Source organism: Lithobates pipiens, unplaced genomic scaffold, assembly GCF_037356315.1.
Source record: "Lithobates pipiens isolate NorthernLeopardFrog02 unplaced genomic scaffold, aLitPip1_a1.2 Scaffold_19, whole genome shotgun sequence".
Taxonomy (NCBI): Eukaryota; Metazoa; Chordata; class Amphibia; order Anura; family Ranidae; genus Lithobates; species Lithobates pipiens.
This window is the reverse complement of record NW_027507764.1, coordinates 86,512,148-86,529,381: the sequence shown is the minus strand read 5'-3', so window position 1 is coordinate 86,529,381 and position 17,234 is coordinate 86,512,148. Positions and strand designations below refer to the sequence as shown.

Here is a 17,234-nt window from a genome sequence, read left to right as displayed (position 1 = left end):
TGCCTTAACCCTCTTGGGCAAGGAGTTCACCAGAGCTTCACAGGTTGCCACTGGAGTCCTCTTCCACTCCTCCATGTCGACATCACAGAGCTGGTAGATGTTAGAGACCTTGCTCTTCTCCACCTTCGGTTTGAGCATGCCCCACAGATGCTCAATAGGGTTTAGGTCTGGAGACATGCTTGGCCAGTCCATCACCTGTACCCTCAGCTTCTTTAGCAAGGCAGTGGTTGTCTTAGAGGTGTGTTTGGGGTCATTATCATGTTGGAATATTGCCCTGGGCCCAGTCTCTGATTGTGCTCTGCTTCAGTGTGTCACAGTACATGTTGGCATTCATGGTTCCTTCAAAGAACTGTAGCTCCCCATTGCCAGCAGCACTCATGCAGCCCCAGACCATGACACTCCCAATACCATGCTTAACTGTAGGCAAGACACACTTGTCTTTGTACTCATCACCTGGTTGCCACCATACACGCTTGACACCATCTGAACCAAATAAGTTTATCAGGCATGTCCTTAGTCTGCTTGTCTTCAGCACGCTGTTTGCAGGCTTTCTTGTGCATCATCTTTAGAAGAGGCTTCCTTCTTGGACAACACCCATGCAGACCAATTTTATGCAGTGTGTGGGGTATGGTCTAAGCACTGACAGGCTGACCCCCCATCCCTTTAACCTCTGCAGCAATGCTGGCAGCACTCATATGTCTATTTCCCAAAGACAACCTCTGGATATGACGCTGAGCATGTGCACTCAACTTCTTTGGCATGTTAAACCGCTCTATGGTCTTGGCTACCATGCTGCATCTCCATTTTAGGGTCTTGGCAATCTTCTTATAGCCTAAGCCATCTTTATGTATAGCAACAATTCTTTTTCTCAGATCATCAGAGAGTTCTTTGCCATGAGGTGCCATGTTGAACTTCTAGTGAGCATTATGAGAGAGTGAGAGTGATAACACCAAATTTAACACACCTGCTCCCCATTCACACCCGAGACCTTGTAACATTAACGAGTCACATAACACTGGGGAGGGAAAATGGCTACTTGGGCCCAATTACGACATTTTCACTTAGGGGTGTACTCACTTTTGTTGACAGTGGTTTAGACATTAATGGCTGTGTGTTGAGTTATTTTGAAGGGACAGAAAATTGACAATGCTATACAAGCTGTACATTCACTACTTTACATTGTAGCAAAGTGGCATTTCTTTACAAAAATGTGAGGGGTGTACTCACTTTTGTGAGATACTGTACTTTACGTGTACAAAGTATCATAATTGCTGAGCAATAGACACCAAAATGTGCCTATAAATACTTATAATTTTCAGTGCATCCTAAGATTACCCAAGTCTGATATGTATAAAAAACACTCCTTATATAATATAGCATTGGAAGCAGAAGCCAGTGCTAATCATGGGCAGCTTATTAGACACCAGTCCCCCCTGGGAATGGCAAAAATGATTTGGAAATTTTAAAAAGTGCTTTCATACATCTTTTTTTCCAGCAATATTGATCGTCTGTACAGCAGTATTATTAGTATGTACATTATATTCATGTGACAAGTCCACTTTAATATCAAATGAAGGCATAAAATTTTACTGCACTGTATCAAGTTCTAGGTCTAGGTGGTTATGTAATATCATAAGTTAATATGTGAGTCTATAATTGAAAAAGAATCTGCTTGTAATAGTGCGGCCACAAGCTTCAAACTGCGTCTCTAGCTCCTATCACTCCCATGACACCTGGCTGCTAAAGATTGTTTAACAAGTCAGCCTCTCCATCCCTGCATGGACGGACAGCGAGCTGCAAACCGCTATAAAACCTGAGATAACATTTCACTCCTCTGAGTTTGATGGCACCCCAGTATTCTTTCCTGGTTATGGAACGCCAATAACATAAATACCTTCCTTACCACAGTCTGTAAACTGCTCCATATTTTTTAAGCATTATCTCAAACACCAAGGGACCTCTTAAGCAAAATATAAGTTTAAAGGAAAAAATGTAAAAGTGTCTCAAAGGTTTTCAAGCTATGCAAGGTTTCAAAAATAAACTCTTTTGCCTTTTACAGACGGATGATAAGCTAAGATGCCATTTGGCTGAAGCCATTTCACGCTGCTGTACGTGGGGGAATAACCGGGTGGCTTTTGGAGAAGCCAATGCCGTAGCCCCACTTGTACGATACTTGAAATCCAGCGATCCTTCTGTTCACCGTGCCACAGCTCAAGCCTTATACCAGCTTTCTGAGGATGCCAACAACTGTATAACAATGCATGAGAATGGAGCAGTAAAAGTAAGTGATTAACCTGGGAATGTTCACACAGGGCAGTATTTAAAAAGAGTAGTGCTCCAGAACAGCCAAACAGAAATTATCTTTCATTGGTGTAACTAGGCTAGATGTTTAAAGCTCATATCAGGTTGGTCCCCATAACAATAATAAAAGGGAAATCTTCCAATGGGGACACTAGTTCTGGAGACCCTGGTGACAACCAGGGATTCCCTCACTTTGGACAGATTTCCTCTCACTTTCTGTTTTCACTATGAGACAGGAAGTGAAGGAAAATTTCCCTAATGGGACACAGATGCAAAAAATAAGACTGATAGGGGTTATACCCACCCCTTACTCTATCCAAAATGAGAAAAAAAGTTTTGCCTATAGTTCTCTAGTTTTGCCTATAGTTCATCAGTTGCTTCCTGGTTTCTGGCTTAGGCCAAAATGATTTCACACATCCCAGGAGTAGGGATGAGCTTGATGTTCGGGTCGAACATACGTTCGACTCAACCATAGGGTGTTCGCCTGCTCGCTGAAGAGAAAACATTATGGGGCGTTCATGGCAAATTTGAGCACTGCAGAACGCCCCGTAATATAAACATGCACTTGACCTGCATGCTTTGGCCAATCCCAGCGCCCTCTGCTAAGAGAGCCATAATTGGCCAATCATGGCTCAGGGGACCACACTATATAAGACTGCCTACCACAGTGGCCCTGTATAGTGCTGTTGGTGTGGACAGAGAGATAGCTTGATTTAGATTAAGCAGGCAGGTTATTCGGCAGTGTATTTGATATTATATATATAATAATATATATATATATATATATATATATATATATATATATATATATATATATATATATATATATATATATAATATATATTTTATATATATATATATATATATATATATATATATAGTCAGTCTGGTACTCTGCATTTAGCATAGACTATAAATTCAGTGTTTAGTCGATATTCAGTCAGTGCAGGCAGTATATTAATATATATATATATATATATGTATATGTATATATATATATATATATATATATATATATGTATATATATATATATATATATATATATATATATATATATATATATATATATATATATATATATATATATTATATATATATATATAATATATTAATATACTGCCTGCACTGACTGAATATGGAGTAAACACTGGTCTGGCATTGGCAGGGACGTTACCTTTCCTTCACAGTGCACTGGGTAACTCTGCTGGCAGCTGGGAAGGATGCAGGACAGGGTTCAGTATTGTTGGAGCTTGTTCCACCACCACACCTCCAAAATGCTAGTAGCGATTTTGATATAATATTTCAATGCAGGGCCCTTTCCTGTGCCCAACAAGAGTATCTGTGAGGTGTTAAAGTGCTGTGGTACCACCACCACCCAAGGCTCAATTTTTCTGCCCCTGTTTAACAGGGGCATGTAATAAAAAATTTTGATATAATATTTCAACTCAGGGACAGTTTCTGTGTCCAACAAGAGTATCTGTGAGGGGTTACAGTGTTGTGGTACCACCACCCAAGGCCTAATTTTTCTGCCCCTGTTTAACAGGGGCATGTAATTACAATTTTTGATATAATATTTCAACGCAGGGCCGTTCCTGTGCCCAACAAGAGTATCTGTGAGGTGTTACAGTGCTGTGGCACCACCACCACCCAAGGCCCAATTTTTCTGCCCCTGTTTAACAGGGGCATGTAATAAAAAATGTTGATATAATATTTCAACTCAGGGACAGTTTCTGTGTCCAACAAGAGTATCTGTGAGGGGTTACAGTGTTGTGGCACCACCATTCAAGGCCTAATTTTTCTGCCTATCAGAAACCATGAAATCAGACCGAGACAGAAGTACAGTTTAATCACACTTGTTTAATAATAAAAGTTAAAAAAACAAACATAGTCAAAACATAGCCAAAGTTCAGTAACCAGAATGGATAGTCAGCCAAGCCAGATGTCAGGGATCAATGTAGTGGAACAGCAAGCAGGATCTGGAGCCAGAAGTGTCAGTAAAGTCTTTAACCAGGAATGCAGGAGACTGTCTCTGTGATTTTGACAAAGGAGAAGGTAGAGATCCTCTGGACTGGATGGCTTCACTAGGCAGGACTGACTAGCAGGATATCATCAACAGCTGAGTAACTGTGGAGAGATAGAAGCTGGCAATTAGCCGACAGCTGAGTGGCCAGCTCAGAGAAGGAAGGGCTGAGCCCAGCCCTGACACTGCCCCTGTTTAACAGGGGCATGCAATTAAAATTTTTGACATAATATTTCAATGCAGGGCCGGCCCATTCCTGCGCCCAACAAGAGTATCTGTGAGGTGTTACAGTGTTGTGGCACCACCACTACTACCCAAGGCCCAATTTTTCTGCCCCTGTTTAATAGGGCCATGCAATTACAATTTTCGATATAATATTTCATCGCAGGGCCCGTTCCTACGCCCAATAAGAGTATCTGTAAAGGGTTACAGTATTGTGGCACCACCACCCAAGGCCCAATTTTTTTGCCCCTGTTTAACAGGGGCATGCAATTAAATTTTTGATATAATATTTCAAAGCAGGGCCCGTTCCTGTGCCCAACAAGAGTATATGTGAGGAGTTACAGTGTTGTGGCACCACCACCATGACCACCACCCAAGGCCCAATTTTTCTGCTACTGTTTAACAGGGGTATGTAACTACAATTCTTGATATAATATTTCATAGTAGGGCCCGTTTCTGCGCCCAACAAGCATAACTGTAAGGGCTTACAGTGTTGTGGCACCACCACCACCAAAGGCCCAATTTTCTTGTAATTCCAAACCTTGATATAATATTTCACAGCAGGGCCTGTTCCTGCGTCCAAAAAGATTAATTGTGAGGATTTACAGTGTTGTGACACCAACACCACCAAAGGCCCAATTTTTCTGCCCCTGTTTAACAGGGGCATGCAATTCCAAATCTTGATATAATATTTCACAGCAGGGCCCGTTCCTGCGCCCAACAAGATTAACTGTGAGTGCTTACAGTGTTCTGGTATCACCACCACCACCACCACCAAAGGCCCAGTTTTTTTGCCCCCATTTAACAGGGGCATATAATTACAATTTTTGATATAGTATTTCACAGCAGGGCCTGTTCCTGCACTCACCAAGAGTAACTGTGAGGGCTTACAGTGTTCTGGTACCACCAACACGTAAGGCCCAATTTTGTCCAGAGTATATAAGGCAGGCCATATAGTATACATACTGCTGTTCAGAGTATAGTGCCTGGGGGACCCCCACACCATTTTTTTATATGGGTGCGGGTTTCCCCTTAGTACCTATACCAGACCCAAAGGGCCTAGTAATGAACTGGGGAGCGGGGGGGGGGGGGGGAACCCATGCCATTTTTTTCAATGATTTTCATCTTATTTGCCGGAACCCGACAATACACAGCAGCGAGCAGTTTTAAATTACTTTTTTTCCTTTAGAAATGTCACTTTGCTGTGGTATTGTTCTAAATACGGGAAACCTGTGCTACTTTACATGCATACTAAAGACACCCCTCAGGCACGATATTTAAAGGAATATTTCATTTTTATTGTTTCACTTTAAGCATTATTAAAATCACTGCTCCCGAAAAAATGGCCATTTTTAAAACTTTATTTTCCATTGATACATGTCCCCTGGGGCAGGACCCGGGTCGCCAAACATTTTTTATGGCAATAACGTGAATATAAGCCTTTAGAATTAGCACTTTTGATTTTTCACGTTCGTGTCCCATAGACTTACGGTGTTTGCGTGTTCGAACAAATGTTCTGCTGCAAACCGAACTGGGGCCAGGAGACTTCATGAGCTTTTTTTCTTTCACCTGGAGGAGAGGAGGAGGGTTCACCTCAGCTAAGTATGCCCTCCTGCATGAAATTTCAAATCAAAACCAAAACACTGCGCTATCAGAACAAACAAAAAAGCAGCTAACACACTAAAAATTGATAATTTAGTTCAAATAGCATATAGGGAAAAGGTGTTGCGCTAAAAATATAATAAAAACAAATATGTGCAAAATATCACAAATGTGACCTATGTGTTTTGCACAATATAAATTCTGGTAATTATTAACAACAGCAAAATGGGATTTGTACAGTTGTAATATGAACATATATATGAAGAAAAAGTCCTTTCGGGGGAAAGCCAGATGCAATCCCCCTTAGTGCAAAATAGAGAAATCAAAATGTCCTTCAATCCATAGGAATATTGAGTATAAACACCCTGGTGCCGACACCGCCACCCAAAACAGATGTAGGCTTACCGACTCCTATTGACCCAAACGAGCATACGCTCCAAAGGTCAAATGCGCTTTGATGTCATACAACTGAAGGGCGCTCCAGCTGGAAAGTATTAAAACTTGAAACTGAACGCTGAAAATCACTTCTCAAGCCAAGTTGAACATGAAGCCAGTAATCACAGAACAGGTCACGCTCCCCAAAAAGAACCATGCAGGAGTTCTCCCTGCGCGTTTCGTCTCCTTGGACGTCGTCTGGGAGACGAAACCCGTCAGAAGAACTCCACTGCTGCCATCTTTTATGTAAGAAGCGCTTAATCAACTACGTAAATGTAAGTTTGATAACTTTTTAATAAAGTAGTTTGTTTTATGGAATTACGCATCTTAACTGTGGGCACATGGCTGTTACAGCTTACGGCTTCACAGCTGGCTGCCCGCTGCACATGCGTGAGCCACACTATGCATTGCGCATGTTCCTACAGTCTTCTGGGACGTGTCCCAGAAGACTGCAGGGAGGGAGTGGCGGAGGAGAACCTCTGCCCGGGTCCCCTAGGGGATTCAAGCGGAGGTAGGAGCGGGTACCTGTCAAAACCAGGTACCCACACCCCTCCCCTCCCAAAGAAAAGTGCCATTTCTTAAAATAGGAGCAGGGAAGAGGACTTAAAACAGAACCTCCCCTTTTGGGTGAAGCTCCGCTTTAAGAAGGAGGATTGGTGGGGGGCACCTTAAATAAGCTCTCTGAGGAGCAAGGGTCTCTTTAACAAAGTCCATCACATATATTTTGAAGTATGATTCATACAAAATCATATGTCTTTTATTAATTGGTACAGTTTAGTCATTTATATGATACATATGAGTTCTGCAGCTCTCACTTATATTTGCCATTAACTCTGATTAACAGTTTACACAGACACTCTGGATGGAAATAAAAGGTAGCAATAATATGCAGTAACCTATAGAAGCAAATCAGCTTCCAGCTTCAGCCAGATCAATAAAATAATTCTGACTGGTTGCACCATACTGAATAAGTTCCTCTACTATACTGTACTATGACCCATTCATTTTTCCTCTCAAAGACTCCTTTGTAATTATAATTCAGAGTTCCCTTATTTTCTGATCACGTGTATATTATTTACTCACTCTTTTTGATGTTAATATTTGTTGTTATTGGAATAAGAAAGTAATTGGAAAAAGAACGGCTTGATTTCACAACATAAAAGGTCCATTTAATGAATGCTAGCCCCGAATTCAATGTACACCATTCTACAGATGGTGAAGAAGCAGCAGTGGGAAGACTAGCCACAAAAGAATTTTTGTCTTGTCTTCCAAGCTACGCACTAATTACAGCCAATTACTAAATAGCCGCAATTTATTTTGATTATTTCTAGAACTGGTGACGTCCTCGCTGCACAGTGGCAAAAAGAGTATAAATTAAGGTGACGTCTGTCACTTGATATTAATTAGCCGCTCTTTATACCGCCAAAAACAAGCTCGCTAGTTAATCCATCATCTGCCGAAAAAACACCTCAGTCCAAGTTTTCTGTACCAGACTCGGCAACGACATCAATCATATCACACAGGAGAAAAGTTCACAGAGACAAGAGTCCACATAAAACTCCCTCTCTCTTCTCAGACTTTGTTTATCTTAGGAAGGGGCTACTGTACTATGAAAACTCCTAAGGGTAATTTAAACTGTGGTTAACTGGGTGTCAGGTGTGAACATTTTCTTAAAGTCTAAAGGAAATGGCACATGTATGAGCTTACAAAAAAATAAAAAAATAAATGTAATTGATGTTGCTAATGGCAACCCATTAGATTAAAGCTTATCTAAACCAAAGAACAAACATTAAATGTTGTATCTTTCTTGTCCATGAGGGACACAGGATTTTGGAGGCATTTGGATGATACTGCCACCTACAGGAGGATTTTAAGGGGATGTTGAATTAAAATGTGGGTCTGTATAGTAACATTTTCTCCCAGCAAGGGTGTGAATCTTATGTCTGTGCTTTTACTCAGATTCTTCACATCACAACCTCCCTTTACATCAGTGTCCCCTGTCCTTCCCTCACATCACCGTCCCTCTTCCCTTTACATCATAGTCCTCCTTTAAAGCAATGACATCAGTCCCCCCTGCACATCACAGCCCCCCCCCCCCCGTTTTGTACATCATTTCACCTCCCTTTACATCAGTGTTCACAGTCTCCGGCTTTACAAGATTGCTCCCAGTCCCCCCTTAACATTATAGATCTCCTCCTTTTTATAGCAGTGTTCTCAGTCCCCCCTTCACATCATGGTTTCATCCTTATATCACAGTCTGCCACCTTAAACCCCCCCCCCCCCCCCATATCAGAGTTACATTGTACTCTCACATCAAAGTCTCCTCCCCCTCATATCACAGTCATCTTTCACACCACAGGCCTTACCCCTTACATCACAGTGCCATTCACATTACAGCACCCATCCCTTACATCACATTCGTCCCCTTACACAGCAGAGGGTGGGAGTCTCAGCAGGTCTGGTTGAAGGGTGTAAGTTGCCAAACTTTTCATGCTAACCAGTGAGGTATTGGTTACTAGGAAGAGAAACACAGAAGAGTGATGGCAGGAAAAAGACCTAGTAGTCTATTAAAGGAGAAATCCAGTCTGGGCTCATTCGACTGGGTTCCTCCTATGGGTCACAGGAATGCAATTAGTTTTGCACTCCTGTGACCCATTTTTAGCAGAGAGCGGTATGAAGTCTGCTGTCTGCTAAAGTCACTAGGAACAGTCCAGACACAGCGTCATCACTTCTTCGGAAGACTGGATCCGTCAGGTGTCTGGACTGATGGCAGTCTCAGCCTCTCAGTGAGCTGCTGAGAGGCTGAGATGGCCGCTTCCCGCCCCTCCACAGCTCAGCACTCCAATGAATGTGGAGGAGCAGAGCAGGAGAGCTTCTGACTGACAGGCAGCAGCTCTCTGCTCTGGGAGGTGAGAGAACAGAGCCATCGGCGGTGTTCGGTGGCTCGGTTCTCAGTGAAGAGGAGGCGGGAGACAGATGCAGCATCAATCTGGTGCTGCATCCACCTAGGTAAGTATGTATATGGGATAAAAAAAAATCCCATACTTCTCTTTTAAGACTGCCCTATTTTTTGTATTTATACATGTTTTTTTTTTTTTTTACTTTTTTATTTGAATATAATTCCATGTTTGTCCTAGGCATGTTTGAATCAAATTACTGTTGACTGACTCACTACCTCTGCTGGAAGTCCAATACCCGCTTGAAAAGTTAGGCAGCTCCCGCCCACTGTGTTGTTTGTGGAGCATTTCATCTGCAAACCTTGAGCTTCCAAATCCCTAAACCTGCTGACAAATCCTCTTTCCAAAGTGGGTGGATATCTGTTGACTTTTATAAACACTTGGTTGGACAACATCTTGGATGCCTGAGAATGGGAGGTTGTTTCCAGGAGCTATAACATGGAGTTTCACTCTCTGCCCCCTCCCTGCTTCATGACTTCCAACTTGCCTGTGCCCCAACACATATTAGCAGATCTTCTTCTGGAACAAGGGATAAGCCTCTTGGTTTCCCCTATGGAAATGTTTCAGGAGTTCTATTCCAACTTTTCACAGTTCCCATAGCAAAAGGAGATTTCAAGGCCCTAAATGTATTCATTCAGGCCCAAAAATTCTGTATGGAATCTACCAGGTCTGATATAACCTTTCTCCATCAGGGAGACCTTCTGGCTTCTCTAGATATCAAAAGGATGCATACTTGCATTCCTAATTTTTTCAGTGCATCTCAACTTTTTTTTATTTGCTCTGGGTCCCTAGCAGTTTTGGTTCATTGCCCTTCCATTTGGTCTGTCCTCTTGAGTGTTCGGTCCCTATGCTTAACTTATTACACCCCTAGGGTATCCCTATTGTGGTATATCTGGAGGACCTCCTATTGAGGGAGAGGTCAGCACAGGTTCTGGCTGATAATGCAGTGCAGACAGTTCAAGGTTTGGTCACTTCCTGAAACCTCAGCATTAGAGCTAGACTACAGTTTGGCACATCTTAATCTTATCCTAGATAAAGCTCAAGCCAGAGTTTCTATTCCACAAAGAGAAACATTTAACTCTCCTCTCCCAAAAATTGACTCTTCAGTTCAGGAGTTCCAGAGTCCTGGAGCACATGGCAGTCTAGTTTGACCAGTTTCTACTCCAGACCCTTACAACTCAATCCTGTTATCGCTAAACAAATAATGTCAGTCTCTACACACAGGACGGACAGCTAATCAGGTGTACATCAATTATCAGAGGCGACCGGAAGTCTTGCAGCAGCAAGAGAGGTAGAAATGATTCTAATTTGGGTAGAACTTTTCAGGTGTGGCAGGCAGACTTCCTCAGCTGGCAGCACCTAGATATGGGGTAATTGGCCCTAAACTCAGAGGTGTTCCAGGACCTGTATAACAGTTGGGGGATACCGGATCCTGGACCTCCTGACCTCTAGGTTGAACAACAAAACAAAATCACAACATCAAACATTTGACTATATACGTAACTATAAATTTAGAGTGCTAAAAAGGTGTGATAAAGTAAGTGAGCATAAAAATGTGATCACCCATATAACAATAGGAAAATTTGTGAACCCAAACTAATGAAAGTTTAAGTGCTAAAAATGCAACAAAATTCCAATTTCGTTGTGCAAATTATGTCCAAAAAGTGTCCTCTGTGCGGACACTTCTCTTAGGTATTCAATTCTATTTTACCTTCACAAAGGTTAGATTGCATGTATCGTTGCATCAATACCCAGGTAAACAGGTTCCACATCAAGCAACCTCTGCAAAGACAGAGCCCTTCCCAAAATAGCTTCAGAATGTGTAGTCCCAGATTTGAGTCAGCGGGTAAAATGACAAAGCTTGAACACTCATCTCAGTCAGGCTCCAGGAATACAAAGTAAAGAATATAGCACCCTCTGCTAAGTTTATTATCAAAAAACAGCCAGAAATACACTTACATTCTCCATGTAAGCATGAACACTGGAATAAAAATAAAGCCACTGGGCACAGTTCCCTGAATAACATCTATGGCATGCACCACCAGCCAACCAATACACTACTCCAACACACAGACACAATATCTACTTTTAGATAATAAGGCTCCACCCAACATATTACAATGACATCATTAAAGTCTAATTAATATTTGACAGAAAGTTTTAGCAGAACACATTAATATTCATATATTTTGGACTGGTCCAATCATTTTGTGTTTCCTGCTCACTTTTTGCTTTGTGCACGTTTTCTTTTACATATTAACATACTGAACAGGTTTATCTCCACGTACAAAGATCCCCTGGTGGAAGCAATGGATGTGCTAGTGGCTCTGTGGGATCAGTACTGCCTGATCTATGCTTTTCCTCCTCTTAAACGCCTTCCTCGTCTGCTCCTCAGGATCGAGTTGTGGGGCATTCCTGTGATTTGCATAGCTCGGGATTGGCCAAGATGGATATGGAACCAGTAGATTCTTAGCAGATGCTGCATGGTCTCTCCCAGAACATCAAGATATTCTGTCTCAAGGACCTATTTGCCTTCCTGCTTTACAGTTGTTGGCTTTTTTTAGTATGGCTGCTGAAGCCCAGGTCTTGACAGAAGGGACCTCCTAGCATCAGTGATTCCCTCGATGGTATGAGCCAGGAAGAAAACTTTAGGCAAAGCATGCCATCAAACAGAGAAGGCATATGTCACTTAGTGATCCTGCCAGTTTTACAGTTCCTGTTCTAGAGTGACAACATTCATTGTACTGTGTTTAAGGAAGAGCAACTTTGTCACCCTAGTACAGTGCTACAGAATATCCCCCCTCCTAAATATTACAGTGGGTAAAATAAGTATTAAACCATTTTTCTAGGTAAATATATTTCTAAAGGTGCTATTGACATGAAATTTTAACCACGTCGGTAACAACCCACGCAATCCATACAAACAAAGAAACCAAAACAAATAAGTTCATAAATTAAGTTATGTGTAATAAAATGGAATGACACAGGGAAACAGTATTGAACACATGAAGAAAGGGATGTGCAAAAAGGCAAAACACCAGCTGAAATCTATCAGTAATTAGAAAGCAATCCTGCCCCCTGTCAGTGCAAATTAATATCAGCTGGTTCAGCCTCACCTGATGGCCTATAAAAAGGTATCTCATTACCAAGGTGTCACACAAGAAACATCTCTCTCAAGATCTTTGCAACCTTATTGTTGCAAAACATACTGATGACATTGGTTACAGCAGCACTAAACTTCTTAATGTTCCAGTGAGCACTGTTGGGGCCATAATCCGAAAGTGGAATGAAGATCATTTAACCATAAACTGGCCATGACCAGGTTCTCCTCCCAAGATTTCTGATAGAGGAGTGAAAAGATTTATCAGAAGTGTTGTGCAAGAGCCAAGGACCACTTGTGGAGAGCTTCAAAGAGACCTGGAATTAGCGGGTACAATTATAAAAAAAAAAAAAACAATAAGTAATGCACTCAACCGCCATGGCCTGTATGCACGCTCACCACGCAAGACTCCATTGCTGAAGAAAAAGCATGTTGAAGCTTGTTTAAAGTTTGCTGCACAACATTTAGACAAGCCTGTGAAATACTGGGAGAATATAGTCTGGTCAGATGAGACCAAAATTTAACTCTTTGATGCCATAATACACACCGTGTTTGGAGGTCAAATGGCACTGTCCATAACCCCTAAACACCCCCATAACAACAGTGAAGTTTGGAGGTGGGAACATCACGGTGTGGGGCTGTTTTTCAGCTTTTTGGTAGTGGAAAACTTCATGTCATTGAAGGAAGGGTATATGGACAAATGTACCAAGACATTCTTGATAAAAATCTGCTGCCATCTACCAGGATAATGAAAATGAAAAGAGGGTGGACATTTCAGCAAGACGATGATCCCAAACACATTTAAAACCAAGGAAACTCTCAGTTGGTTTCAAAGCAAGAAAATAAAGCTGCTAGACTGGTCCAGCCAGTCACCTGACTTGAATCCAATAAAAAAAAATCTATGGAAAGAACAGAAAGAATTTACCAAAACCATATAATATGAGGTCAAACCTTAGGAGTTTGAATTTGAATGCAATCAGGCAGGCCCTTCTACTACATGGTTTTGGTAAATCTGAAGGAAAAAATCAGCAGAAAATCTGATAGTGTGTATGGGGCTTTACCATCCACAGTGGACCACTAGATACAGCAGTTACAAATACAATCACTCAAAAGGCAAACACCAGAACTCATCCACCCTCAAGCGAACTCCACTTCATAAGGGCAACAATGGATGTAAAGTTCCAACAAGGCAAAGAGACATCTCATAGTGCAGTATGTTTGATTAAAGTTTAATTAAAATCCAAAAAAAACACTCACCATGTGTAGAATAAAAACATGCATGTACATCAAAAGTAAGCTAGGAACATTTCCAACCGTCAAGATGGCCGTCCTCCGTGCGTGGTGATGTCACGTGATCCAACTTCAGCTAACGTGTTTCATCATAGAGACGTCATCAGGAATGTAACACCAGTCCTGTTTTGGAGCTCATCTCACTGTTGCCCATCTAGTGCACCTGTTGTTAATTTCATTAACACCAATCAACTGAAATTGATTAACAACCCCCTCTGCTACTTAACTGACCAGATCAATAGCCCAGGAGTTTAATCAACTTGACGCTATATTCTTATTAAAAAGTGTTCTTTTAATTTTTTGAGCAGTGTAGTTGACCTTTAACAGGTTGTAGCATACTACACAATCTATTTATACACATAGTCACCATAGAAAACTCAATTGCCTCTCTGGTAATTACTTTTAAACACTGTACCTGTACAGTAACTGTAAGACAACGACACACAAAAAACAGAGTGGTTGTGAGCACAGACGCTAAACCAGCCGCGGTTGTTGTTAAAGTCTAAGCTGGATTGATCAGTGCCCATGTACAACAGAAACCTGCTTGTTTTATAAAGCTGCCAAGTGGGAAAATGTGTTTTCATGCACTTTTTCTGTTCAGGTCAAGGTTTGAAATCTTTGTAAGTTATACTTCTGACTGGAGTTAATTTTTCAAAAACTAATGTAAGACTATCAAATTACTTTGCATTTGGAATACACAACAAGTGCTGCATTATAGTCTGCCTAATCCCATCTGGGGAAAACGTCAGCAAGGGGGGACTAGCTTATCTTTGCTTCATTCTGTGTATGTTGCAAGACATCTATTTTCGCATCAGTTGGATACCCTATTGACTGGTTGGCAGAGGGCTTCTCTTGGCAGCTGTCTGGCATCCTTCTGACATTATAAACAGGAGCTTTTACTGTTAAGGCGGTGAAAGAGAACTACTCAACAATGACTGCCGCTTGAAACCATTCCACGTGCAAACAAGCCATCTTAAATAAGAAGGCTAAGCACTTTTTATTGAGGGCAGTTATTCTACTTCTTAAAATGAGCGTATTGCCTTTTCATAGTTTTAAGATATACATAAGAATAAAATCAGATGTCTGTGAAAAATACTTTAAAAGTGCAGTATTTTAATGCCTTAATAACCATGTCTGTAAGAATAGTTTGTAATTATGAACATGGGAACAGCCATGTTTGCTTAGTATATAGGTGTTTCGCAACTTTTTTTCAGTTAAGGCACCCTTTAAAATTATGGACAATCTCAAGGCACCCTTTAAAATTATGGACAATCTCAAGGTACCCTTTAAAATTATGGACAGTCTCAAGACACCCTTTAGAACTATGGACAGTCTCAAGGCACCCCATTCTAAAATGAAAAAAACTATTCTAATAGCTTTACATAATGCATCAGCATCGACATTCATAGGACACCCAATATTAAAGATGATTTATTCTTACAAAACAAATACACTTTTGCATACTGGTACTGACTAGTATTCCAGTGTTTTTCCTCTTTCTCAGTTTCTCTGCATCACTCAGCTAATGTGACCCCAGTGTTGATGGAGAGGAGCAAATAAGGCTGCTGTGTAGGCGATCAACACCCTTCTTATCAGTATGGATGACATCACTGGTTGTTAGGATGACAGTGGCTGGAAGGTTGAAATGTTGCATAATAAAAACCTGTGGCTTTGTGTAGCTAAAAGGAAGACTTGATCCACCTGCTGGCTTGTATACATTTTTGGGCAATTTTTGGGCATTTTGCCAAGGCACCCCTGAAGAAACCTCAAGGCACCCCATGGTGCCTGGGCACCCTGGTTGAAAAAGGGTGGGCTTGGTGGTGGCTGGTGCTTAATATTTGGGGGGGGTAGCAAACCAACACCACCCCCTCCCGTGGGAAAAGGATGGGAAGGCAGTGATCAGAGGCCTCCTTAACTTAGGAGACAGAAGACAAGGATCCAGGGTGGGGCTGCTGCTCCTTGCTCCAGCTACTCCTCACTTCAAGGCCATTGCTTCTCCTCCCAGTCAAACAGGAATTGGGTTCTGAGACCTGATTGACCGGGAGGAGAATCAGGAAGACAATAGTGAATATTAATTCGCTATTGTCACACAACTGAACACAAAAGCAACAAAAAATTATCAATAGGTTCATAAATATAAGCTGTCGATGTCACACTTTAATTTTGACTTTTAAGAAGTCAAGCTTAGCCCTGCTTTCTCTGACCTGCCAAGCTTCCCTAATGTTCCCTTTATGTGATGGGCAGTCTTACTGACACATATTTAAGCTTGGGAAGTGGGAGCAGAAAGACATGACTTTTACAGTCAGGAAAAAGTTATACTTTGCATATAACTTCATCTGTATATAGCTCTGGTTTGAAATACAGACCCTATATTACATACATAGCAGGTGCTGATGCATATTCCCATCATATTTGTAACACTACCATCAAAGGAGCTGCAAGAAAGATTCCCTGGGTTTTTTTCCCAACAGTTGCCCAGCAACCAGGCACATGGTCACAATTACTTTTCGGTTCAGTGAACAGTCCAGGGGTTTTCTTTTTGATGTTTTTTATTTTAGGGTAACTTGGATGGGATTAGTAAATTGAGAGGGATACTACAAACAATATACAAATAGGAGGACATGTATCTTCTACAGAACTATGAGCCTATAGAAAATGTAAGGAGATTAATCTTCCTCTGATGGAAGGTCCAAGCAAAGTCCTTTCACTGGGAATTAAATAGACTAAGCTCTTGATGACACTGGACACTATGTCCCCTTTACCTACACAGCTGACTCTAACACTGTAACAAACAAGGAACGGCCTCAGACAGACCAAAGTCTCTAGGATCTCTCTCTCCAGTATGTACTTATAAATGTCCTTGGAAAATTGGTAGCCTACTTGCAACACTTTCTCCCTGTGATACCAGACTAGATCCTCAAACAACAGTCCTTCAGTCAGCTTCATGCAGCTTTCAGCAAAGCAGGCCTCCAGGCAGGCCTCGACACCCTGTAGACACATGTCAGGATGACCTAAGGGGCAAGCAGAGTATTAATACAGGCTCCCAAGTCCCACTTGGCCGACCCTCCCCAGGGATTGGCCAGGGCTGTATTAATATTTAGCTGCTGATTAGACACTTCCTTCCCACTAATTTCCAAAGCTTTCTGGAATAATCAAGGGTAAACAGTCAATCCTGCAACTACTAAAACCTAGAACAGACCAAAACACTCAACACATGCACACTGGTTAGAGTGAGACAAAAACAATGAACAGCAGCTCCACTGAGTACAGTGAACCATAACTAAATTTACCTAATCCTAGCACCTA

At 41.5% G+C, this 17,234-nt stretch overlaps 1 protein-coding gene across 3 annotated transcripts in view; it reads left to right on the top strand.

Moving 5' to 3' along the window:
* The window catches only part of ODAD2 (outer dynein arm docking complex subunit 2), a 294,886-nt gene that overhangs the window by 260,485 nt on the left and 17,167 nt on the right, over window positions 1-17,234 (top strand). For all 3 annotated transcript variants that reach the window (XM_077491037.1, XM_077491038.1, XM_077491036.1), the window contains one exon: window positions 2,060-2,281. In XM_077491037.1, coding sequence (XP_077347163.1) covers window positions 2,060-2,281 — 222 coding nt within the window. The remainder of the gene's footprint in view (window positions 1-2,059; window positions 2,282-17,234) is intronic.